The sequence below is a fragment of the Pteronotus mesoamericanus genome, unplaced genomic scaffold (assembly GCF_021234165.1).
Source record: "Pteronotus mesoamericanus isolate MK-2021 breed Mesoamerican mustached bat unplaced genomic scaffold, CSHL_Meso_final scaffold_31, whole genome shotgun sequence".
NCBI classification, from domain to species: Eukaryota; Metazoa; Chordata; class Mammalia; order Chiroptera; family Mormoopidae; genus Pteronotus; species Pteronotus mesoamericanus.
The window spans coordinates 27,636,494-27,663,143 of NW_026555312.1; the positions used below are offsets into that span (position 1 = coordinate 27,636,494).

Here is a 26,650-nt window from a genome sequence, read left to right on the forward strand (position 1 = left end):
GTTTCTGTTCTTTTTGCGTGCTTAGTTTGTTTTTTAGATTCAATTGTTCATAGATATGTATTTTTTGCCATTTTATTGTTCATAGCTTTGATCTTCTTTCCCTTAAATGAATCCCTTCAACATTTCATATAATAATGGTTTGGTGATGATGAATTCCTTTAGGGTTTGTTGGATTTTTTTTTTTTTTTTTTTTTTTTGTCTGGGACACTTTGTATCTGCCCTTCCATTCTAAATGATAGCTTTGCTGGGTAGAGCAATCTTGGCTGTAGGTCCCTACTTTTCATGACTTTGAATATTTCTTGCCAATCCCTTCTAGCCTTCAAAGTTTCTTTTGAGAAAGCGGCTGACAGCCTTATGGGAGCTCCCCTGTAGATAATTAACTGATTTTCTCTTGCTCCTTTTAAGATTCTCTTTTTATCTTTATTCTTTGGCATTTTAATTATGATGTGTCTTGGAGTGGGTCTCTTTGAATCCATCTTGTTTGGGACTCTCTGGAATTTCTGGACTGGTATGTCTATTTCCTTCACCAAATTAGAAAAGTTTTCTTTCACTATTTTTTCAAATAGATTTCTAATTTCTTGTTCTTTCTCTTCTCCTTCTGGCACCCCTATGATGTGAATGTTGGACCTCGTGAAATTGTCACAGAGGCTGAATATACTATCCTCAGTTTTTTGGATTCTTGCTTTCTTCTTGTTGTTCTTCATGTTTGTTTTTGCTTCCTTATGTCCCAAATCATTGATTTGATTCTCGGCTTCATCCACGCCACTGTTGTTTCCCTGTGAATTGTTCTTTATTTAAATTAGTGTATCCTTTGTTTCTGAGTGGATCTTTTTTTATGCCGTTGAGGTCTTCAGTAAGTTCCTTGAGCATCCTTATAAATAGTGTTTTGAGTTTAGCATCTGAGAGATTGCTTATCTCTATTTCGTTTAGCTCTTTCTGGAGTTTTGATCTGTTTTTTTCATTTGTGCCATATGTCTTTGTTTCCTCATTTTGGCGGCCTCCTTGTGTTTATTTCTATGTACTACATAGAGGTGTTTTGACTCCATGTCTTGGTAGGATTAATGTAGTAGGTGTCCTTTAGGGTCCCGTTGCAGAGCCTCCCCTATTGCCCAAGCTGGGTACTTGAGGTGCACCCTTTGTGTGGGCTGAGTACACCCTCCTCTTGTAGTTGAGCTTTGGCTGCTTTTGGCAGATCAATGGGAGGGAACAGTCAGCTGCAAGGAAGGCTGTGACCACTTACCACCAACCTCTGCCCTCTGTGGAGGATCAGCTGTGCAGGGGGAGAGTGGTGGTGCTCTGATGTAGTCTGTAGCTGTCCACTTGGTTCACTGGCCCAGGGGTTTCCTGGGTGGTGCAGGCCAAGGTCAGCCCTCATCTATGTTTTGCATGAGGCCACACTGCCCAAGCTACAAAGCAATCTGAGAAGGCTGCTACTTGTGCTGGGCTTGGAGATTCCCAGGCAAAGCCAAGCTGTGAATCTAGGCTGGTTGCTGCTAGTGTTAAGTCTGGGACTCACTGAGACCAGCTGTTGCTTGTTTGAGAGGATTTGGGAAGTTTTGCAGTATAAGCCAGGACCAGCCATTCATATGGAAAAGCAGTTTGGGTGGGCCCATAAGTTGTGTGGGGCAAAGTCTGTGGGAATCTCCAAGGCAGGTCTAACAGTGTTAGCCAGGTTGATGGAGTCTCAGATATGGCACCAGCTTGCTAGTTCTGTGGCTCTGCTGGGAGATGGTTTAGAAAAGGGACAGTGGCCTCTGCTTGCCCTGATGCCAGACACTTCAGTTTCTTTTTTTTATGCCACTGGTATCTTTCAAGCTGCTACCCCAGTGCTTGAGCTCAGAGGAAGTGAGTCTGAGTAAGTCCATGTGTGGTTTCTTTAAGAAGAACTGCTTGGGGTTCTAGCAGTTTATTCCACCAGCTCAATCCCCACAGCCAGAAATTGTGGGGATTTACCTTCTTGGCACTGGAACTCTGCGCAGGGGGGGGCTTGGTGTGGGGCTGGGACTCCTTGCTTCTGAGGCATCCCTCCTGAATTTTTATCTACCTCACATGGATGACCACATACCACCACACAGGGACCAGCCTATTCCGCATCTGCACCCCTCCTACCACTCTGGATAGATGTGGTTTCTTTAATTTCGTAGTTGTTAGACTTCTGTTCAACTCGATTTATGACAGTTCTGAGTGGTGGTGGTTCTCTATTTTAGTTGTAATTTTGATGATGTTGTGTAAAAGGGTGAGCCATGTCTGTCTATGCTACCATCTTAACTGGAAGTCTATTTCTTCACTGTACTAATTTGTTTTCATTTTATACCCTTTTGCATTAATCTTATTTTTGTTTAATCTCCAGTAGGTTGGCTGTATATAGATATTCAATAAATATTACCAATATATACCTTGGCTATAATCATATATTTCTTTTTTCAGAGTGACGGTACAATGAAGGAATTAAGAGCACAGAGTGAAGTAGATAATTGAGTTAGAATCTTGATTATACCATTTCTGAACTATACAACCCTGTGAAATTACCCAACTTCATTATAAAATAGAGTTAATAGTACCTATCCCAAAGGGTTGCTATGAGGAACAACTGAGTTAATAACATAACAAGAATAGAAAAGTGCCTGGTATGTAGTCAGTGCTTGGTCTATGTTAGTCACCACCACCACTATAATCATTATTACCATCATCATCACCACATTATCATTATCACGATGTCTCAGTCTTTGGGTAAACATCAGGAATTCAAAGATTAAACCAGTCTTCTTGGTTATTTGAGGAAAAATGAAAAGAAGCTTAATAAAACATTGCAAGGAATGCTGGACTGGGGTATGTGCTGAGTGCTGCACAAGCTCAGGTAAGGGGGCCACTGGCTGGTGCCTGAGGAGGCCAAAGGACTTGTCCCTTACAAAGGGAGAAATAGGCATCCATCATCCCTACATTGTCACTGAGAAGAGAAAATTACAGTCTTTGAGGCTGTAATCTCTAATTTTGTTTTTTTACAGACTTACTTAATATGCCTCTGTGTTTCAAGGTCCCTGTCTGAAAAATGGAAATGCTCCAAACCAATTTGCAATTTGTCTTGAAATCTGTGAGCTGTGCTAACATGGCATTTCGTGCTTTCAAGTCACCCTAAGGCAAATTTTGCTCTCTTTTCCAATGGAAAAAAAGGCTGATTCTTTGGATATCTGAAAAATTTTATTAATTACAATGTATAACTTTAATATTTATGATAATTTGGGCAGATTGGTTTACCATTCATGCAGTATTTAAAGAGGGTTTGCTAAGTTAATTCAGAGAAGCCAGGACTGTGAGAAGAATGTTTATCTGCTTAGGAAAGGGGCCATCTGTTCTAAGCAATGTAAAAGATCCATTTGTAAAAGCTTACTTTAGTCTTCTGCTTTCTGGTTTACAAAACCCAATCACAAATGTTGTCTCATTTTCATTTGATTTATATATGAACCACATCAAGACAATATAAACAGAGCTCAATGATGACTTGACTATTATCAATATTCTTTAATCTATTCATAAAGATTGGCCTTTTTGTATAAACAGTGCCAGAGTTTTACAGGATTTCTTTTAAAATAGTGAGTTCATTTGTCTTCTAATATTGTAGTCTATATAGAGTTCCATTAATTCAGACTGTTCCACCCACTAAATACTATTAATTTTTTCCTGTGTTTGAATCACATAATATATGGTTCTCAGTCTGGGGTGATTATGCCCCCATGGGATATTTAGCAATTTCTAAAGACATTCTGAAAGTTACAACTGGGAGAGAGGATACTGTTAACATCTGGTTGGTAGATGCCAGAGATGCTGCTAAACATCTTATAGTGCTCATGGCATTCCCTGCAATAAAGAATTATCCAGCCCCAGGTGTCAGTACTGGGTTATACTCTGGGTGTTGCTGAGTACTGGTTGAAGCTGAGAAACCCTGATGTGATATGTAATCTCAATTACTCAATTGTGTATCCTCAGGCTGAGGAGAAGGTGTGGTTATACTCTGACCTGAAGGAAACGGCACCTGTCAAAGGAAAGAGGACATCAGCTCTCACAGGTAACAGCTTTAGAAGATTAGATATTTTTGAAGAAGGAAAGCTCTGTTGTAAAAGTTGTTATTGTTCTTATTCAGAGGAAGTTACACATTCATAAAGTCCCATGTCTGGAGAAGTGCTTTTTTAATATCTTTATTAGATTGGCTTTGGGTCCTACAAACTAGAAAAGGTTACAAACTAGAAAATCTTTGAGAATTTAATTGTCAGTTAGTAGGGCATGTTCAACTTCTACTTTGCGTTTCCAAAGCTTATCTCTGTTGATAAAGACAAACCTGAATAGAGATGCCATTATGTGAAGATAAAATTATACTGATCGTATATTGTAATACATCCCGTATTAAAATAATTTGTATTCTGTGGTGGCTTTTAGATAGATCTTCCCAGAAGAACCAGCTGTCTTCTGACAAAGAATATGTTAATAAACTCAACAAGAAAAATTCTGAGAAGACCAATGCCTCTCTAGTTCAGAGAAATTTTGCCACATTTCATACAAGAAGACAACAAGATGAGGTAGAAGATTTTGTTCTAAGAAAGCCCATAGAGCCAAGAGAAGATACAGATAGAAGAGACATTTTATGCACACAGAGAGTGAAAAGACAAGAAAACAATAGTGCTGGAGATGATAAACAAGTTACTGTGGATAAAACTGAATGTCCAGTGTTCAAAGAAAAGGAAAAGGGGCTTCATTCTAAGGAAGATACCAATGAAAGAGAACCTGAGAAAAAAAGAGGGTCATTGATTGCAAATGAAGCAGTGATGGACAAGTGTTCAAATAAAAAGCAAAATGATGATAAAACTAATGGTGATCAGTTCTGTAAAAGGTAGGGGTAAAAATATTATACATCTACAGGTGATTTTTTTGTAGATCTACATGTCATTGCAATTTAAGGGCATATCAAAGGGATAACTGAAGTAAATTTTTAAGGCAATGGTTTAGAAACCAGTTTTCACTTGTGTAGATTTTTTTTAGCCATGTTTTCATGCCATTATTTTTTCTTCATGCCTGCAACATGTTTATGCATTGCATTGTTTTCTAAGCTTCCTACCAACCCAAAGACAAAGATAGTGATTATTAGTACTCACATAAATAAAAATTTTTAAAAGATCAAGTAAAATTTTTTTTATTTTTAAAATGTAGAGCATATCCTTTCGAAGATCAAGAATTGAGTGATGATCAGATTTATCTGTAAGTTAAAATTTAATTCTTAAAAAGTTTACCTATCTCTTTATGCATGATAAATTGGCTATTTCCCCCCAAACACTGTGAGGATTGAGTAAGAAGGAGATTATTGAATGAATCCTACTCAACTGCAAAATTTCACGTATAAATGTAGGTAATTATGTAGCTAATTAAAATTAATTATTCTGCACAATGATGATCCACAGAATCTTTTTGGAATACAAAATATCCAAACATCTATGTCTTTTTTTTAGGGATTGAAGATATAATTCTTATTTAACTTTTAATACAGCATTTGAAACCTAGTCATAGAGAAGTCTAATTTTCCAAGAATCAAATACTATGTTTACTAAGAAAGTCTATTGCCTCAAAGATGTGCTTCACGTTTCAGGTTCTTGCAAACCTGAAATGATTTCAATACTTTCACCCATAAAGGTTAACTCTCACTGCTATTATTCAGAGAGATTATAACTTCTTTTTATTGTGCATTAATTTAGTTATCTCTCTTTTTTATAAAGGAAGTGAAAAAAATAAAAATCAAGTCAGTTAAGTATTCATGAAATGACTACTTTTGTAAAGGGTCAATGGAATAATTTGGGGTCCCAATGAGGTCACTGGGGAGATTCTCTGGCACCCTAATTGCCTACACCCATTGCTCTGCTACTTAGATCTGATGGGGAAGCGTAGTACTCCATTTTATCCCCAAACAACGACACTGCCAACTGTCTCTCATGAAGCTTCAGTCCCTTCACCAAAGAACTATTTTGAGAAAGCTTTAGGTAGCAATTTGACCAAAACTATGGGAGCTGCAGCTGAGTTTTATTTTCCAGGTGTATCACCAATGTAAAAGCCATTTCCACATCACAAGTCCTGGGAAATGCAGCAATAAGACCCATTTTCCAGGATGCTGAACAAACAGAACATGCTATCAGTAGTAAGTGGAGTGTGATGGAAGAGCGATTCATCAAAGAGGACAGCAAAAAGTGCAGAACAGATGTAGCGGGGACAGCTGAAGGACACACATTGAGAAGGACACAGGAAACCAGACAAGTCCAGGGGCACTCACAAGACCAACCCCTGGAGTCCGCTGGAATTCAGACCTCCAGGCAGCAAGATCTGGTGACTCCTTTGGGTAGGAAATGGATTTGTTTCAGCCTTTTCAAGCTCCTTAACCTCATCCACAAGCATTTCCAGCTAAATTTCACTGAGCCTAACAGCCTGAAGGAGACATTATGCCATATTGATTCTATTTGTGAATGTAACTTGATCACTTTTTTGATCCAAAGAGATGAATGTCACCAAGAGAATTCTTTTGTGACTTCTTTATGATGTGAGAAGTGAATGTCCATATCAAATCAGATTCCCAGATATTTATATTATCTCAATTAAAAAATATTAACACTTGGAAGAGTGCCTAACACAAGTGTTCAAGAATTTTATGCTGAATAAATACAAATTTTTGAAAGCAAAGTTATTATCTATTCACCTCCATTTGTATCTTTTGTATGCATGTAAGAAGGTCCATGCAGTAGATGCTAAATAATGAATAAATGGGGAAATGAATAGGTTCACAGCAAGCAAATTTTAACAACAGTAATCATGGAGAAGTAAAAAGAATACTGGAAGAATACAATTTTGTACTTTAGAACTAATCCTGAGGTGAACTATAGTTTAAACACTTAGGATAGAAGGTAGAAAGTGGGAGAAATTTGAGAGCTGTGGAATCTATAGTTAGCCAGTTTTACTGGGCTTTTTATTTCCAGCCAGAAAAAAAAATCCATCTTTGTGCCTTAAGTGTATCTTAAATAAAGGCTAAAATATTTTGGAAAATAATATGTAATAATGTCAAACATTTCAATGACATGAAGGAAGTTTTTACTTTTTTCTCTCTATATTTGTGGTTCTTAAGAAATAGAACAAACAATATCTCATGTTTGAATTTAAATGGCCTCAGGCCTGGAAGTGTAACCTGTTTGGGCTGTATTGAGGTTGGAGATTTTCAACTATTTTGATATTTCTAAAAGTTATCCTGAAGATAGTATGAACTATAGGCTAGTGGTCGTGACATTCTTTCTCAAAGATGTCAGGCGTTACCTTTGTGAATCACAGATCATAATATGAAATGAAAATTTATACTCCCTGGATCATTAGGAATAAAACAGATGGCCTGTTGTATTTTATTATTAAATGAGCAAAATTTCACTCTGAGGCCCAATGCTTATGCCATAAAAAGTTTTGACTGCTTAACAGATGGCCCTTCTTTCCCTCTCACCTTCTAGATGACTGCCTGGCTCCTCCTGCACCCTTCCATCACCGGATTGTAACAGCTAAACAGACAGCCATCAACAGTTTTTATACTATGAGCAGAACAGAAATTTTAGGAGGGTAAGTTGTGCTTTATTTTAATACACTTTCAGCAATAGAAGAGAACTTTCAAAGAGGCTGACTCTAAGGGTTTCATAAATATTTGCCAATCTCAGCCTGAGAATCAGAAACGTCATAAACAAACATTTTAAGGGATTTTAACCGCTTCTGAAAAGTCATCATTGATGCCAGAAAGGTTAATGTGGTGACAGTGACTAAACTCAACATTTAATATCTTGTAATTTAAAGCCTAAATTATAAAGTTTATTACCATAAGCATATATATAAAGTAGGAAGAGGAAATCAGAAAATTTGTACAAATATGTATTTATTTAACAACACATTGGAAAATATCCATAGCTACTATAATACATGTATCTGCATTTGGTCATTGAGTGTATGGTTATTTGTTCTTCCTCTTCCCATTATTTATTTCTTTTGCCCTTTGCCACACAGAACCATCTGAACTTTTTCCTCCTCAGCTGGCTGAGCGTGGAGAACTCCCCTTGAGACTGTGAGGATGAGCTGAGGGAGCAATGGGAATTCTGAAACATGAGTAGGTGCCATGGAGCCTGAAGTATTACTGCTTGTGGCAGCTTATTTGGATCTTTAAGGACTTCAGTGGCAAACTAGCAACTGTTTCTCTAAAGGAGAGCAGTTGTTTGGCAGAAGTAGCTTTGAAACTGTACCCAGGTTTGTGCTGTGCTTCTGGTGGAGGTTGTCAATGGTTTCTTAAGAAGTTCCTTTCCACCCATTCGGGCAGTGTTGGATCTTTTTGGTCACACTGCAGTCTGGACCAGCTATTGGTCATCTCTTGCCTGGGCTCTACTCAGAACTGGTGTCATACTCACTTGGTAAATGAGTTAGAAGAAGACAATCAAATGTATATTGTGTGCCTTAGAGTGCAAAAAGAACATCAGCTGCTGTATCTCCTTTTCAGTAATAAGAGGTTCCAGATGCAGCAAATTATTTTTCAGTTTTGGCAAGGGACCACTGAATCCCAAAAACTTGCCTGCATTGTCAGGCCCCTAAATTTTCCTGGAGTTCACCTCCCATCTTGTTGGAGTATTTATAATCCCAACTCAACATATTCAGTTAGAGTGAATTTATCAGTATGGTGGAACAGCAGGAATACTGGGAGGTGGCTTAATCATTCAAGGCACTTACATAATAAATCATGTGAGGCAGTTGGGGTAGTGCTGAAGTTAAACATGATATGGAACCTCTATTGGGCCTGGCAGTTCTGGTGGCTTTTGCTAGTCTAGAGAAAAAAGCATTTTCTTAATCAGCAGCCACATGTGAGGCTCCTGGGACTGTGTTCACGTGTTCCAGTAAAGAATGCCTGAGTGGTGGTTGGAGTTGAAGGCATCACTTAGCTTGTTTATGGACCCATCTGATTCTGCCTGCAGTGTGTGGCTGAGTTGAATGGGATGTGGTGGTAGACATCGCCCTGCCTCTGTTGGTTGTTGCGAAGACCCTCACTTCTGCAGTCCTCCAAGGACTGCAGTGGCCTTAGGTTGACAATGCTGTTAGGGAAGATTCCCTGTTGCTCCTGCTGTGATAGCCACCAGTGTACAGGCAGGCTCCAGTGTTCTATCTGTTTTCCTAAATTAGGAATCAAGGCAAGCAAGTCAGATTTAAAAAATTGTTGATGAGGTTGCATTTCTGTGTGTGATTAATTTGTAAGAAATTACAAAGTTTTAGGTTACATATAAATTACCCAAGGAATGTTGTGAAATATAGATTCTGGGGCCTCACCTCAGACTCCTGTCTCAACAGGTGTGGGGTAGAGATGGGAAACATGTATTCCTAACCTTAGAAGATTCTGATGCCAGTGACCCACAGACCACACCCTGACACTGTTGCAGACATTTACTGGCTACAACAGTTGCAAACTCAAAAAGACAAATGCCTAGGACAACTGCCTGGTCTACTTGGCAGTGATTTGAGCCAGATCTGGTAGAGACAGAGTCCCATGCTGCACCTCATCCTCTTCTTTGGCAGGGGGCGCTTTGGCCAGGTTCACAAGTGTGAGGAGAAAGCAACAGGTCTGAAGCTGGCCGCCAAGATCATCAAGACCAGAGGCAGGAAGGATAAGGTAAAGGCCCTGCAATGTGGTATCTCCTTGTTGTTGTCTTTACTGTACTAAGTGTCTGTCCCTCTTCTCAGGATGAAGTGAAGAATGAGATCACTGTCATGAACCAGCTGGATCACGTGAACCTCATTCAGCTCTATGATGCCTTTGAGTCTAAGAATGACATTGTCCTGGTCATGGAGTAGTATGTGTTCCTTTCTTCTCCCTCTTCCACTTCCCTGCAAAGCTGTGCACACATGTTCAAAGTCCCTCAGCACCAGTGACCATGGGGTGCAGCTCTGTCCTACCTCAGAAGTTGCTAGATCCACACTTGTTACATGGCTGGTTTTGACTTGTGGGTAGTAGATAATCTCATTAGTTTCAGGAAGGAAATTATTTAGAAATAAATATGTTTATATATAATTTTATTAATAAGAAGTAGGATGACAACATATGTCTAACTTTATATGTGAACTATACTGTCAAAAACCCAGCTTAAATATTATTCTGGTTAACCTGGAGGAAAGTGATTTTTGAACTGCATTTCACTTTCGCCCTAATCATGAATACAAAGTTCATGTCAAACTTTTAATAATTAAGGCTAAGAATCTTCCATTTAAAATCAGCTTTATAAAAACTAAATACATGTTTAGTCAGAAAGTGAGTACTTCTAACACTGAATCAGTGATGTGATTCAGTTCATTTTTCCCTCCTCATTTTGGTTTCTTTTTTCATTGTTCAATAAGGAATTTTGAATACTAAATATTTAACATCAGCCACATAGAAGGACTTTATCACTGAAATTAGTCTGAGGAGAGCCTTCCTGACTCTTGGCTGGTATTTGGAATTTCTCTCTCTGCCTTCTTGGAGTCCTCTTAATCTTCCATGTATGTTAGAAAATGTCAGATGTGGACTCACTGAAGAACTGTAGCCACTGGTTCAAAGAGAATTGGAGACTTTGTGAAACTGATGATGGGTAAGACAAGGGCCTTCAACCTGAGTCATCTAACTGAGATAGCAAAGAAGGCAGAGAAATAGCTGTGTGTGTACCTCTGTTGCAAGAGTTAGAAGAGCTTAAACTGCAAGAAAGGCATGTTCATAAAAGAATCATGACTCCAGACTCCACTCTTCTTCCCTCTGCAGTGTGGATGGAGGTGAGCTGTTTGACCGGATCATTGATGACAACTACAATTTGACTGAGCTTGATGCCATCCTCTTCATCAAGCAGATATGTGAAGGAATACGACACATGCATCAGATGTACATTCTCCATTTGGACCTGAAGGTAGAGTATGTTTTGTATCCCAACCTTTCCCCTCATGTGGATCAGAGGGCCCCATCAGATACCACACACCATGTTGGGACACTGATGCTGCCACTAGGTACATATTCAAGAATTAATAAAAGTCCAGATTTTTAACCTCCTCTCACCTTTCCCAACTTCTGTCACGTCTTAACATTTACATGTCTCCTTTTTTAGAGACAACTATTCAGATTCTTGTAACTTGCCTGTGTTAAAGGAATCCACATGGGAGATAATTTCCTTCCTAAAACTTTAGAATCAAAACCACCACCACCATCACCAACATGGTACCCTTGTGTTCCTGTCATTGTATGTTAAGTATGTGGGGGGATTTTACAAACTCAAAATGTTCTAGTAGTAGTCACACTTTTCAGCTCTCCAAGAGTCCCCAGCATTCTCCTAAAACTCATTCAGGAAGCTCTGGACTTTATGGACTTGTTTTTCTGTGGACCTGCTAGAGCATTGAGGAGTAACCAATGGCAGAATGAGATATAGGGCACCCAGAATAATAGTGGTAAAATGTTAAGGAGCAGATAAAGGCAGTGGCAGTGGGGCTGGACACCACACTGGAAATGGTGGAAAGGTTTTGTGAGGAGCTGGAGTCCAAATGTCTTCCTTTCTTCTCTTATTTAATGACTCTTTCCTTTTGATTTCTCTCCCATTATGAAGTCCCTAGAACTGTACTTAGTTATAACCAATGAAAGACCCAGGGCTAATAACTGGCCAGCTCTGATATTGGAGCTTAGCATCATGAAGTACATCTTCTGTGTGGCTAAGTCAGTTTCTCATTTCCCTGTTTTCACAGCATGGCAGTGAGATAAAGTATTCCATATAACATACCATCTATGGTAAGTCACCAGGGGTTGTAGAGCTAAACACATTTAACTTCCTTATACCGTGTCCCATTGGACTCTCTTCCTGTAACTTGGCTTCCCTCACTGCTTGGTTTATGTGCACTGCCTCGGTTTATGTGCACTGCCTCTCGCATCTACAAGGCAGGAGTAAGTGGTATATAAAATGGTAAAGTCAGAGGTTAAAAATCATTAGCAAAGCCCTTGGCTATAAACTGAGTTTGGTAATGTGTATTTTCATGGAGCATTTCATTGAGTGTGGATATTCTACAGATATTCCTAAAGGGATTTGATTGGCAACTGGAACTAGGACCTGACCCATCATAAGTCAAACAACTCCATATGTGGCTTCATAATGCTGATTGAAAATGAGCAATTTTAGTTATGGCTTGTATGTAAAGATAATAATATAGGAGACAGCTGGATGGGTCATTAAGGAGCAGTCATCCCTTTCAGAAAGCTCCTTGGAAGGAAAAAGACCAAAAATATTAGGAGTGCTTGTCATATGTAGAGATTACAGGTGACTTAAAAATGGCTTCCTTTATATTTTTCTATATTTTATAAATCTTATTCATAATTTTAAAAAATTATCTCTTGGTGTGCCCTCAAAGCTGTTTCTTTACATTCTACATTTTTTTATGTTGTAGTAGTTTTTGATAACTGGACCCCTTTACACATGATTGATCAGTTATTTAAGCATAAAACCAAATGTTCTTACATAGCACCCACTTCTCTATAAATAGTTTTTACTCATAGACATCTGTTTTAAAGATATTTTAGAAAAGAGCTTCCAAAGACATTATACCTAACCAAATGGACTATGTTATTTCATAAAGTGTTTTCTGAGTTTCTGATCTCATTTGAACTTCCTCTCCACCCAGATGGGGGTGAGGGGCAGCCATGGCCCCACCTAAAGGATGGGACATGGGATCCTGGTGATCCAGTGGGTCAGCTGATGCCCTGCAGCAATCAAGGAGGGGTAGGGATGGATTGGAGCTTGAGAATTCCAGGAAATTTGTTGAAAATTTTTTCTTTTATTAATAACCTTAACTTGAAATTAAATCTCTTATATATCTCTGGCCTCAGTTTTTGGTCCTAATAAGTGTAGGTATGTTTGTAAGACACTCTATAAACACTTGGTTACAGTGCTCTGTCTTTGTTTCTCTGTCTTCATCCCAAGGCTGTCAGATGGGCAGGGCAAAGTCTTACCAGAGTCAACCTCCAAGGAAACATTTAGTCAAGGGTTTTAGGCATGGAGACCGAATTCAGCAAAACTTTGGGATTGCAGAGAATGAAGAATGAAAGCCTTCTTTTGACGTATGACTTTCCCGTAAACTAAGCACAAAGGAAAATCTGGAGGCCAGGAGCGTTTACATTATATTGCATATTCAGGGTGGCTGTCTGAATGAATCAGGCCATTTCTCTTAGAAGTCATAAATCCTTGGGTAAAATATTCTTCCAAGAATGAGAAATTCATACTTAATAATTTTAGGAGGGCAAATTTCAAGCCTGAGACACCTCCCACCAGTGCATTTAGAAAGTACTGAAGTAGTCCCCCCTTTTTTTCTTCCCTCAAGGAGGCCTCTGCCTGAACTCACACATCATGGTAAACTGCAGAACCAGGGAGGGGAACAGTCAGGGTAATGCAAGTTTGGCATAGTACCCAAAACCTCGTCTACCACATAATTAAAAGAGAAAATACCCACACAGACAAGCCAATCCCAAAGTGAAAGGCCTGATATGTTTTTCCTGAGCATCGCTGTATTTTTAGTTGTGGTTCAAGGACAATTTGAGTGAATGATGGTTGTTTTCATTGCTAATGTGTCTCCTTCTCCTGGCAGCCTGAGAATATCCTGTGTGTGAATCGGGATACTAAACAAATAAAAATTATTGATTTTGGATTGGCCAGAAGGTATGTCTATTTAAACATAGGTGTGTAAATGGAGTTAGGGAGCATGATGGGTGCTCTTTCTTTACAAAGATAAATCTGATAGATGTACCCATTGGTTTCATATCCTTATTTAGATTTAACTTAACAAAAATTGTTTCAGCTTTCTTTCCTGACTGTCAGAGTTGAATGTTTAGAATTTTCTACAGTGCATGCAAGAAAAATAGAAAAATTAAAGTCTAATACAGTGAAGTTATTGAATTTGAAAATATTAATTTACAATTTGTAAGAGTTTGTCTTAATCGTTTATATTTGTCCCATCAGTAAAGATATTTACTTTAAGGATTAATAAAAAAACACATGTATAAAGAAAAAAATAAAAAATGTAAACAATATTGCAAAGACTTCTGGCATGCCTAAGGTTCTTAAGGGACCAAGAATTTATATGGACTGTAACACATTAACGATGAATATAACCTAGATGTTTTAAATTATTGCATTTAATTTATTCATTAATAAAGGCTTATTCAATACATCTATATGTCAAGGGTCATGTAAGTTGTTCTTTTCATATTCTATAATTCAGGTGTTCTAATTATTCTGAGTGGCTTTTCTCATAATTGTTTCAGGTTACTAAGATTTTTACTGTATGAATTATGACTTAAAAATATTAGAACTTTTTCACAAGTTTTTGACACTATGTGATTTCCTTTAAAGTCTATTTATTTTAAATTTACTGTATGGCTAAAGTTATTTTGTCTTATAGAATGTATCTTTTAAATTTCCATAATCTTTGGTTGACACTTTCTATCCCTCTACTTTTCTACATTCCAGATACAAACCCAGAGAGAAGCTGAAGGTGAACTTTGGAACTCCAGAATTTCTTGCCCCTGAAGTTGTGAACTATGATTTTGTTTCCTTTCCCACTGACATGTGGAGCGTGGGGGTCATTGCCTATATGTTGTAAGCAGATCTCCAATTTCTCTGATACTTATTCTTAATCATCATGCATATTCTATGAAGCTTTGCTACTTTGAATAAAAGCTCTAATTTAGGTCTTTTAAAAATAAATAACTTTGTACCATATGCAGTTACTTTCTAGACTCTGTTGAATCCTGGGGGTCTAAGAAAAGGGTCACTTTATTCCTAGGATACCACCCAATGTGTTGAAAGTAAAAAACAAACCAACAAACCATCCCTGTGTCCTGATCTCCTAAATGGTAATGCTAGCCTTACTACTCAGAGGTGACACTCTGGTGTTTGCCATATGTGTCTGTGTCAAACTTTTGCAGCTCTGTAAATGCTATAAGAGAAAGTGTGCTGGTCTGTGGGGTGCACGTTCAGGTGCAGCTGATGTCTGTGTAACTGAAGTTCTTTAATAGGAGTGGAGGTGGGGGAGGAAAGCATCTTTTTCATTGCAAAGGTATAGGATAAAATTACATTTAAATTTAGGTTATTTGCTTTCTTTCAATTTTAAATGACAGCACCGAAAAATAAAGCAACCTACCTGTTAAGGGTTTGAAGCTGTTTAAAAATACTCACTCTGGACTTTGTCTCTTGTAGACTTAGTGGTTTGTCCCCCTTCCTGGGTGATAACGATGCTGAGACCCTGAACAATATCCTGGCCTGCAGGTGGGACTTAGAGGAGGAAGAATTTCAAAACATCTCAGAGGAGGCCAAGGAGTTCATCTCCAAGCTTCTAATTAAGGAGAAGAGGTAACCCAAGTTCATCCTGGGCCCCAGAAGAAATTGGGGTAATAGAGGAGCAGTATACTACCAGGCATATTAGAATTCATGTCAGATAACTATTGAATTCCTTTAGTAAAACCTTTGATGCCTGTGCAAAGTTGTGAATAGGGAGGGTTTGATGCTCTTAACCAAATTTACTGGTATACAGTACTGCTTTGATCACGAGGCTTGAATGGAGCTGCAAATTACCCCTCCTTTGATTTCTGTAATAAGGCTCTAGCAATTAGGGGCTCTTGCTCGGTCTCAGTGGACTCACCCTCAAAATGAAGGGCTTGGGATAAGTTAGTTCTATGATACCTTTCATATTTACAAAGCTCATATACAGCTCTGTAGAGCTTAGCACTTGACTATCATTTCACCTGAGAACCTACAATGGGCCAGACTATGCCATGTGCTTTATGGAAATTATCTCTGTCAATTTCCACCTAATTCCATAAGGTAGAAATTATCATTACTACTTTGTGGATAAAATTCAGTAGCTTGCTCAAGATTATACAGCTAATAAGTGGTAGGACTTATAATCAAACACAAGCCTACCTTCCCCCAACGTCATGCACTTAACTGTTACACATTACATTGCCTTCTGTTTTCTGTCATGATAAGACAACATTTACTTAAAATTTAGTGGATGAAGAAGAGTGGGCTTGCATTTTAAAATTATGGGTAGAGAAAGGACATCACCATTACCTTGGCAAACACACTGTTTCAAATCTAAAACATACTACAATAGGTAATTTTTAAGATTCTCAGGGCCAACAATACTTGCTTTATTGTTTTGTGATCCATTTGGCTTTTAAGTTACTAATATACATGGCTGGGAGCCACTACATAGCAGGGTACAGGGCGGGGGCTTGTAACAAACAACATGCGGAAAGGGTGTGGGGAGTGCCTGACACACAGAAGTTTCTTTTCCTCAAGCAATTAATTAATTACCTTCAATCTACCAGGAAATATGTTTCATACATTGAGGGAAAATGTATAGAGCCCAGTTCCTGCCTTTGGGTAACTTATGATCTAATAAAAGAGATATGCGTTTTTAAAAAGATGTAATACAATGTAGGTAATGCAAAGATAGAGTATCTTGACAAAGGCCAGAGCTGAGTCCTAAAAGGTGAGGAGGACTTAGTGAGGCTGATGTCTCAGTCTTAGAGAAGGGGTAATGAATAGACATTGGTTTTATTTTTAAGGAAATGCACATTAATGAAAATCTCATCTTAATATTTTTTATAATACTGAATGCCAAGAAGTGGAGAAAGGGAGAACTATCAAATATTTGGTAGATAAGAAATACACATTTACTGAGAACCTATTTAGAGATACAGTGTGTCCTCACTTAATGTCATTCATAGGTTCTTGGAAACTCAACTTTAAGAAAAATGACATATAACAAAACCAATTTTACCTTAGGCTAGTTGATATAAACAAGAGTTAAGCTCCTATGACATATTTCTGGTCATAGCATCAACAAACTTCTAAATAAAGACCCAAAACACCAAAAATAAAGGAGAGCTATACATATATTAAGAAAAATTAATAAAAACACAGTAATGATTTTTCACCACTTATTGCACTTCATGGTGGAAAGTGGCCAGAGTCCATTCAGCAGCTGAGGGCTCAAGCAGGACCTACCCTGGACAGGACGCCCTTCCATTGTAGGCACATCACACACATACCCACTCTCACTCAGACTTGAACAGTGTAAACGTGCCAATTCACCTCACATGCACTGCTCTGGGATGTCAGAGGAAACCAAAGTCCCCAGAGAAAACCTTCGCAGTTGTGGGGACAGAGGGCACACTCCAAAGACAGTGGCCCTGGCAGACAGAGATTTTTTTTCTCATCAATATTATAAGGAAATGACATTGACCAAAATGACATTATTCAAGGACCTGTTATATACTTTTATGTGTTATCTGACTTAATCATCGGGATGTCCTGAGGTGCATCGCTATTATCACCATTATTTGACAGGTTGAAAGCAGTGAAGAGGTCACAAAGCTCCTTAGAGTAGGTTGAGAGCCAGGCCTGGTCCACTTCTGCCCTCATGTCCTTCCCGCTCCCTTAGTCTGAAGGTTGTCTTAATATCGAAAGGGCCACAAATACACCCTTGGGCAGACTGACAACTGGCTAAGTATTCAGGTCAATATTTGAACTTAAGGCCAATGTCAAATACCACTATCACAGAATATGAGACACTCTCTCTCAGTATTTATATTAACTTTCCAGCTATTTCTCTATTTAACTCTTTACAACTTCTTAATTAAAAAGTTAGTAATACATATTCAGCAGTTTTAATATGTAAATTGCTTTTGCAATCATCAAGAATCATTGTAACATGTTCTTCTTACAATAATAAACATACATTTATTCAACTGACTGATAAAAGTTCAATTTATGAAACTTAGACATTACATCAAGAATGGCTACTTATTGTCAACATAAGAAATGTCCAAACCTGTAAGAATTTTTAGGAGTTTATTTGAGTCAAACTGATGACAATTACTGGGAAGCAAAACCTCAAAGGATTGAGAAAATGCTTTGGAAAATGGCAGTTTTGCACTTTATTTTATTCATTACAATCAAAAGAGAAGATGCAAGTGGGTTACATGAAGTCCACTGGGTGATTGATGGAATGCAAAGCAGGGAAACCTCTGAGACTACATAAAAAAATAAAATGATTGACATATACTCCTTTTACACGAGTAGTTACAGGATAGTTAATAGTCACAATTAACATGATAACAATAACAAGGAGAAGATTTGTGGTCCCCTCTGATGTGGTGCCTGTGCTTTGAGGGGTCCAGAAAAAGGAAATCTGACATTCCAGAGGTGTGTTATTGTAGAAGCAAAAAGGCAATAGGCTCAATTAAGGTAAAGATTGACTTTTGCCATGGAAGATTCCAGCCTAGGACATGACTGCCCACCATGACCTGCTTTTAGTTAGAAAATTTTTTAGCTGCAGACCACCCTATGTGGTTACTTTAGGTCTCCAGGTTTGCAAAGCCATCACGCAGGTCTCCCCTCAGCTTGTTGGGCTTAACATGTGGTCCCTTTTCTTCCACATTATATTTAATGGTAGTTGTTCAGTTATTAACAAGAATTTTTAACTTTTTGCCTTGATTTGTCTTACTCATGTTGTTACCCTGGTTGAATTAGATGGTAACCTACACAACACTGATAACAATTCCAGAGAAGTCAGATTGACGCTGAATTTAACATTCGGCATCTGGTCTCCCAAAGGCAGTGGCCAGAGATGAGGCTGAATGGCAGTTGCAGAGCTCATTAGGCGTGTTCCCAGTAGTAACCTTCTGAATTTCCCTTTAGTTGGAGAATAAGTGCAAGTGAAGCTCTCAAGCACCCTTGGTTGTCAGATCAAAAGCTCCACTCCAGACTCAAAACACAGGTAACCAGGGTTCTTTGTTTTTCCTCTCTTAGCTGGTTTCAGTCTTTTGATGATCAGATGATAGAAGTGTTTTAACCTTAAGAGAAGTTCCTTCTAATTCTTTTTCTCACAGCCTTTAAATCTTGTGCTAGTATTAAATTGCTTCTATTGCGCAATTTGTTTTTAAAAATAAATGTTATTATTTTTATTGTTAAATCATTGTATTCATTATAAACTATCCTATGCATACATACTTAATGCGCACACACACACACACACACACACACACACACACACACACACACGGCCTAGATTATATAAACATAAAGTTTGGGAGACTATATGGTCATGAGTCCTTAAAACAGAACTCAGAATTCTAACTTCTACACTTACTTTGTTTAGTCTGCTCCGGGTATCAAAAACTATAATATTCAGCCTGGTGCAAATATTTTAAAAAATTTTTTATTGTTGTTCATTGGTGCAAATATTAATATATTGTAATTATATGTGAAGGATACTCTTACCAAAGACTACATGAAAATAATTAAAGTATTTGTTGAGAATAATTGAGTCTGCACTCCGCAATAACTTCGTATAATAAATTTCCTATCTACTCTCATTGCCTTAGTTACCATTTATATTCTGACTCCCGGTCTGTTCCTTCTGTACGGATTTCTTTCCTAAACTTCAGGTGCATATATCCATGCGTGTACTGCACATTTCCACTTGGATCTCTTCCTAAACTGAACTCATCTCCCCCAACATCACCTCAACCTCAACCATCCTCCCAGAACGACCCTCACTCAGTGTCTAAACTAGACCTCAGGACATTTTTCCCTCTTCCTCAATCCTCTCATCTCATATTTATCTCCCAGTTCTCTACCTAATTTTTCCTAATTACTTCTTCACCCCCATGCCTATCCTGATTCTGGACACCCCTCACCTGAATGACCACAATAGCCTCCTCTAGACTATCTCCATCCAAATCACTGTGGATCGTACAAATGACATAGAAGCAGATGTGTAACATTTAATTAACTTTCCAAACATTTAGAATGTTCAGCTGGGCAAGATACATTCAGAGGCAATAAGCTGTCTATGCCTTCAGGTTCATTGAAGTTAGGTCTGACCAAGCATCAGCTAGAATGCCTCCATCACATCCCGGTGTAGCATGCATTTGATACTTCTTTTTCCTTCATCTGTGCCCCTTGTCCCCCCCCCAGTTCCCTGGGGTTTTGGAATGGAGCTTTTCCACTGAGCAGCAAACCTTGGAATGACTATGCTTCAGGTATTCATTTTTTCCACATTCAGTTTTTATTGAAATTAACTTTGTTTCTAAATTCAGCATCAGTACTAAATTTTATTTATGTCTGAATATACCTTTCCTTGATAATTGGTACTGATGTCAAGTAAAAATAGACCTATTACCTAGTTGGTACCTTACCCAGGCTACATAAACTGCTTATTAGGTTTACCAATCTATTTTGGGTCAATTTTCCACCAATGTATTTTTATCCAAGCTTATTGGTGTCTAAATACACCTTGACATGGTAGGACAATATGGAAACCACAGCAGATAATTAATAACATTATGCAGTTTATAAAGTGTTTAAAAATATTTCTAAAACCATGTAACAACAACAAAAAATCACCTTTTTGTTATTTTATCTAACTTCTGGTACCTAAGGTGGCTAGATATTTAAAAAATGGTGTAAGGATTTTAAACATTTTTCATTGTTTAAATCAGGTTAGTTATCATGAAATCGTAATTGTATGGCACTGTTCCAGGCACTGTTCTGACTGCTATACAAATTAACTCATTTAATTCTCATGCCAATCCTGTGGAACAAGCACTGTTATTCTCCTCATTATTTAGACAAGGAAACTGAGGACAGGGGATCAGTACTTGTACATGATCTCACAAGGAGCAAGTGACAACCTAGAATCCCAAAGGAGGCAGGCAGGCTCTGGCGTCTGGGCGGAGCTTCCTCCCTCTGCTATCCCGCTGGGCAATGGGCTACTGTGTGAAGGGAGCCTCATGATGTTTCCAGAAGGACTCATGTACTTACTGTACAGTTTTGGTATTATTGAAAGCCAATACTCAAGCTCGATATATTTCATTTTTTTAAAGACTAAATTGTTCTAGAATATTCATTTTTGGAAAAATCTTGGTTCTGTTACGTTCTATAAACGGAGAATTTAAACTTATTGTGAAAATTTAACCCTTATCCCAAACTATTTACTATTTAAATCTTAATTCTGTTTTTAAAAAGCCATTTATAAACTTTTACTTATCTCTTTTGATAGTGTCATGCTTAAAAGCACTTACTGCTTCATAATCACTCAGCATGCCCCTACTCAGTCACTGAATTTAAAAAGAATGAATTTTTTTTCTTAAAAATTAAGGTGCCTTCTGTATTAAGCTCAAGATGGCATGCTGTGGTTGTCAGCTTTTCTTATGACCCCCGCCATCCACGCATAACCTATCCTCCATCAGACACAGTTAGCTGGAGTGGATCAAAGTGTTCCCCAAACTACAAATCTATTAGAACTTGGCAAGCCCCTTCCATAGACAATGAATGCTTTGGAGCCAAAGGAAGAAAAACTGAACACAGCAACCTGGTTTCCTTTCTCCAAGAGCTAAATAATAAACCTTCTACTGTCCCTTTCCATTCCCAGTGCTCCTCCCTTACCTCATGCCCTCCTTTCAATTTACTGAACTAATAAAAATAACCCATGAGCTGATATTCAATCTCCATCAGCTCTCTTCTTTAATTCACCAATCATAATATCTTTAATTACAACTCTGATCATATCATGCCTGATCAAACAGTCTTCAAGCCTTTCCCTTTATCCACACCAGACATACCAAACAGTCTGGGCCTGCTCTAATACTTCCTGATCTCCGTTTCCAGTCTTGTCTCCACTGCTCCTTCCAGATCAGCCCAAATCATGGTGATTGTCTTAAGCCTATTTTATCTATTTAAAATTTTTTTTATTGTTCAAATACATTTGTCTCCATTTTTCTGGACACCACCTTCCCCTGCCCCACCCATCCCCACCTCTTACCCTCAATCCCTCCCTACTTTGGCTTTGTCTATGGGTCATCTATACTTGTTCCTCAGTTTGACCCTCTCCTTCCTTTCTCCATTACTCACTTCCCTCCTTCCCTCTCCTTACTGCCAGTTTGTTTTTTCTTTCAGTGTTGCTGGTTATATTTTTCTTGCTTCTTTGTTCTGTTGATTAGGTTCAACTTATAGGTGAAATCATATGGTATTTGTCTTTTACCACCTGGTTTACTTCACTTAGCATAATGCTCTCCAGTTCCATCCATGCTGTCGCAAAGTGTAGCAGCTCTTTCTTTCTTTCTGCTGAGTAGTATTCCATTGTGTAATGTACCATAGTTTTTTGATCCACTCATTTACTGATGGGAACATAGGTTTCTTCCAGCACTTGGCCATTGGAAATTGTGTTGTTATGAACATTGAGGTGCATAGGTTCTTTTGAATTGGTGTTTTGGGATTCTTAGAGTATAATCCCAGCAGTGGAAACACTGGGTCAAAAGGCAGTTCCATTTTTAGCTTTTTGAGGAAATTCCACACTGTTTTCCACAGTGGCTGCCCCAGTCTGCATTCCCACCAACAGTGCACTAGGGTTCCCTTTTCTCTACAACCTCACCAGCACTTGCTGTTTGTTGATTTGTTTATGATGGCCATTCTGACCAGTGTGAAGTGGTATCTCATTGTGGTTTTAATTTACATTTCTCTGATGGCTAGTGATGCTGAGCGTCCTTTCATATGTTTCTGGGTCCTGTGTATATCCTCTTTGCAGAAGTGTCTGTTTAGGGCCATTGCCCATTTTTTATTGTGTTTTTTTTTGTCTTCCTGGAGTGAAGTCAGGTGACTCTTTGGAGATCAAACCCTTGTTCGAGGTATCAATGGCAAATACATTTTCCCATATGGTTGGTTCCCTTTTCATTTTGCTGATGTTATCTTTAGCTGTGCAGAAACTTCTTATTTTGATCAAGTCCCATTTGTTTATTCTTTCCTTTATGTCCCTTGCTCTAGGGAACATATCAGTGAAAATATTGTGTGGAATATCTGAGAGTTTCCTGCTTATGTTCTCCTCTACACCTTTTGTGGTGTTGCAACTCATATTTAATTATTTTATCCATCTTGAGTTTATTTTTGTGTATAGTGTAAGTTGGTGGTCCAATTTCAGTATTTTGCATGTAGCCGTCCAGATCTCCCAACGCCATTTGTTGAAGGGGCTGTTTTTACTCCATTTTATGCTTCTGCCCCCTTTGTCGAATATTAATTGACCATAGAGGCATGGGGCTATTTCTGGGCTCTCTATTCTGTTCCCTTGATCTATGTGTCTGTTCTTATGCCAGTACCAGACCGTTTTGATTACAGTAGCCTTATAATATAGTCTGATGTCAGATATTGTGATGCCTCCTACTTTGTGTTTCTTTCTCAAAATTGCTGCAGCTATTTGGGGTCATTTATGGTTCCACATAAAGTTTTGAAATGTTTGTTCTGTATCTGAAATACATCATTGGTATTTTAATAGGGATTGCATTGAATCTATAAATTGCTTTGGGTAATATGGACAGTTTGATGATGTTAATTCTTCCAATCCATGAATGTGGTATATGCTTCCATTTATTTGTGTCTTCCTAATTTATTTCTTCAGTGTTGTAATCATTTTCTGAGTCTATGACTTTTACCTCTTTGGTTATGTTTATTCCTAGATAGTTTATTTTTCTTGTTGCTATAGCAAATGGGATTTTTTTTGTTTTATGATTCTGTTATTTCATTGTTCGTGTACAAAAAATCCTTTGATTTCTTAATACTGACTTTATATCGCACTGCTTTACCCAATTCACTTATTATGTCAAGTAGTTTTTTGGTGGAGTCTACATGGAGTGTTTTCCATGTAAACTATCATGTTATATGCAAACATGACAGTTTTACTTCCTCCTTTCCAATTTGGATGCCTTTTATTTCTTTTTCTTGTCTGATCTCTGTGGTTAGGACTTCCAGCACTGTGTTGAATAGAAGTGGTCAGGCCTATTTTAAATGCCACCTCCTTTAAGATGGCTTTTCTCTATCCCTAAATTGGAGTTGCTTTCTCTGTCTTCTTGAAGCTCTCTTGTTGCACTTAACTCTTGTCACTAGATTTGAAAACTTTTGGAAGAAGCAGTTTCTGTGTCTTACTCATTGTAGTAACTGCAGCCCCAGTTTCAGTATTGACTCTTGTGCTTTGTTTAAGTGAGTATTTGTCAAAGGAAGTTTTGACAAAAACATGTGTAAATTTTAAGTGTCATGAAGTGCTGAGCTCTTTGTCCCTGACTCTGAGGGGAAGGGTAGTGATGACAGGACCACTAGAGGAGAGTGGGGGACATTTTCAAGCTAGACTCTTAAGGCAGGTCATTGTATCTGTCAGAGAGTCATTAGCAATTAGGCTTCAAAACCTTGTCTTGAAGAAAATTTCTACTCAAGAACGAGTTATTTACTCAAGTGTTTTTGTAAGTCAGGAACTGATGAAAAAAGTTCTAATCCTTTCCAAAATGTCTCTGGTTTTCCTAGAAGAATCGCAACTCCAATGCTGGGGACTTTGTCACCAAATAGTCTACAGAAGGTGCTCATTGAAAGGTTGGTCCCATGTCTTTTCCTGAAGAGGTATTTGTGAAAACCTGAAGAGAAATTGAATGTGCATTGCACTGTGTGTGAAGCAGGGAAGTGTTTTGGCTGAGGTGGGGTGGGGGCAAAATCAGACTGCCATACTTGCACCCTGTATCTGCCATTTTCTAGCTGAGAAACCTCAGTATCTGGATTTGTGGGTTGGGGATAGTCTTATTTCCTAAGCGTTTGAGTGGATTCAATGAGATAATTCAAGCAAAGCCCTGAGACCAGGGCTTGGAACATACAAGATACTCAACAGGTTTCAGTAACTGAACAGAAACTGTTCCTGGTAGTCCTTACCACAACTGTATTAGATCAGAGGAAGTCATATCTTTTTTGCATGGACAGGTAAACCAAGTCTCAAAGACTCAGACTAAATAACTCACCCAAGGTCATACTGCTAGTCAGTTGCAGAGTGTAATCCTCTCAGGTGTCTCTGAATCTAAAACCTCCATTCTTTTTCTTCCCCTGAGCTGCTGGAATTCTTAAGAAATAGTTTTACACATGAATATCTTCTGTTATATCAATAAATTTGCCCAACTTATGCCCTAAAGGAGAATCCTAAGAAAGTGTACTTATTACAGAGAACTTTTAAAAATCCGAACATTTATGTCCTTATTGGGGGTCCGTTCACCCTCCAGCAAGTCAGCTTCCTAATCTTGGGCAGTAAGTCTATGTCCTTTTTGCAACTAAATTTTAACAACTATATAGGACTTAAAATTTATGAACCTGAATTGTTGCTGCCCCCTGGTCTGACTCTTTTATTATATAATCAGATGTGGCCATCTTCGGGATTAATGAATCACAGGAGTGTGCAAGAGGTAGCAAGTGCTTGGTAGCTGGGCTGGGCTCCAGCTCAGGCTGGGTCTGGGGATGGGAACTCAGAGGCCGTGGCCACCCTTGCAGGTGTCTCTGTAGCTTTGGGACCCAGCATCCCCATGAGCTCCCAATAGCCCAGGGTCTTCCCAGTTCCTCCTGGGCACTCAGCAGCTGCTTCAGAGCCAATTAAGAGCCAATTAAGAGACCCACTGGCTCTTAATTTTTATTCTAATTTGTATTTATTCTGGTCTTGAGGTTTCTGTTAGTCTGTTTGACGGTATATATTCTTGTAAACTGCCTTGAATCATTTATAGAATAAGATTGAGTAATCAATAAGTCATAATAAAAGTCACAAACTAGTATTAGAAAAGCATTTGACTTTTGGTATAAGGGTCACTTACATATGAGTCTATCACTCATCTAGAGATCTATGAAAAGTCAACAGGAAGGCTTGTGCTTTTAGCAAGAATATTAACATTCTGGGAAGAGTAGGTGGTAGTTTGTATGTTGTCACAATGTGCAGAAAGAAAGGACTTTGCATGCTGCCAGGGCTGAGATGCAGTCCAGCCTTCGCTGTGAGTGGTGAGGGCCAGAGTCTACAGGCAGTGGGCCTGTGTGGTTCCTTCTGTCTCCTTCCCAACACTTTCTGCAGAAGTAGTTTTGTCCCCAGCTACCACAAACCCTGAAGGTTTGGCACAAACCACTTTCCCACCATAAACACTGGAGTCACTTTTGAGGCCTGGTGGAAATGAACGCGTTGGGAGACAGGAGGTTGCATTGCAAGGCAACCCTGTGGCCAGGGTGTGGCTGGGGAAGATGGGAGGAAATGGCTGGTGGAAGGTGGTAAAGTCTGTCCATACCATGTTGGTACTTTGAGTCCAAAGCTGTGGAAGACGGTGGCAGCCCAAGCAGTGACACTTATACAGAGGACAAAGACTAAAGCATTTGAACTGGTGCGGTTAGGTAGCACCATCTTTGTTAGAATAAATGGATGAAATCGCTCTCTGAATTTGGTCATGTCAGTGTCCTGATAATCACATGGACTGGATGCCTTCCTTCCCTGTATCCCTCAACTCCATTTGCTACAGAAACTCACCAGTTCCCACCACAGGCAGGCAGGAGAGTGTTTACAGGTCCACACAATGTGGACACTTCCTAGTCTTATTTCTTACTTTTTTTTCAAATTAAAATATAAATTTAAGATAGTAACTCCAGGAACAGCCTTATTTTTTTAAAAAATAGATTATTCTTCACAATGTTTTCTGCTAGGCTAAGGTGGCGTTTTTGGCAAG

General features: G+C 38.6%; 1 protein-coding gene across 4 annotated transcripts in view; it reads left to right on the forward strand.

The window, feature by feature from the left end:
• MYLK4 (myosin light chain kinase family member 4) overlaps positions 1-26,650 on the forward strand; it is a 112,661-nt gene that overhangs the window by 80,011 nt on the left and 6,000 nt on the right. For 2 of the 4 annotated variants that reach the window (XM_054591978.1, XM_054591979.1), the window contains 12 exons: positions 3,985-4,063; positions 4,432-4,882; positions 5,200-5,247; positions 6,072-6,373; positions 7,521-7,626; positions 9,610-9,703; positions 9,775-9,884; positions 10,823-10,964; positions 13,675-13,745; positions 14,556-14,684; positions 15,285-15,437; positions 18,795-18,873. In XM_054591978.1, the coding sequence (XP_054447953.1) occupies positions 3,985-4,063; positions 4,432-4,882; positions 5,200-5,247; positions 6,072-6,373; positions 7,521-7,626; positions 9,610-9,703; positions 9,775-9,884; positions 10,823-10,964; positions 13,675-13,745; positions 14,556-14,684; positions 15,285-15,437; positions 18,795-18,873 (1,764 nt within the window). Of the gene's footprint in view, positions 1-3,984; positions 4,064-4,431; positions 4,883-5,199; positions 5,248-6,071; positions 6,374-7,520; positions 7,627-9,609; positions 9,704-9,774; positions 9,885-10,822; positions 10,965-13,674; positions 13,746-14,555; positions 14,685-15,284; positions 15,438-18,794; positions 18,874-24,443; positions 24,510-26,650 lie in introns of all 4 variants that reach the window. The other 2 variants (XM_054591980.1, XM_054591982.1) reach the window with 2 other exon arrangements.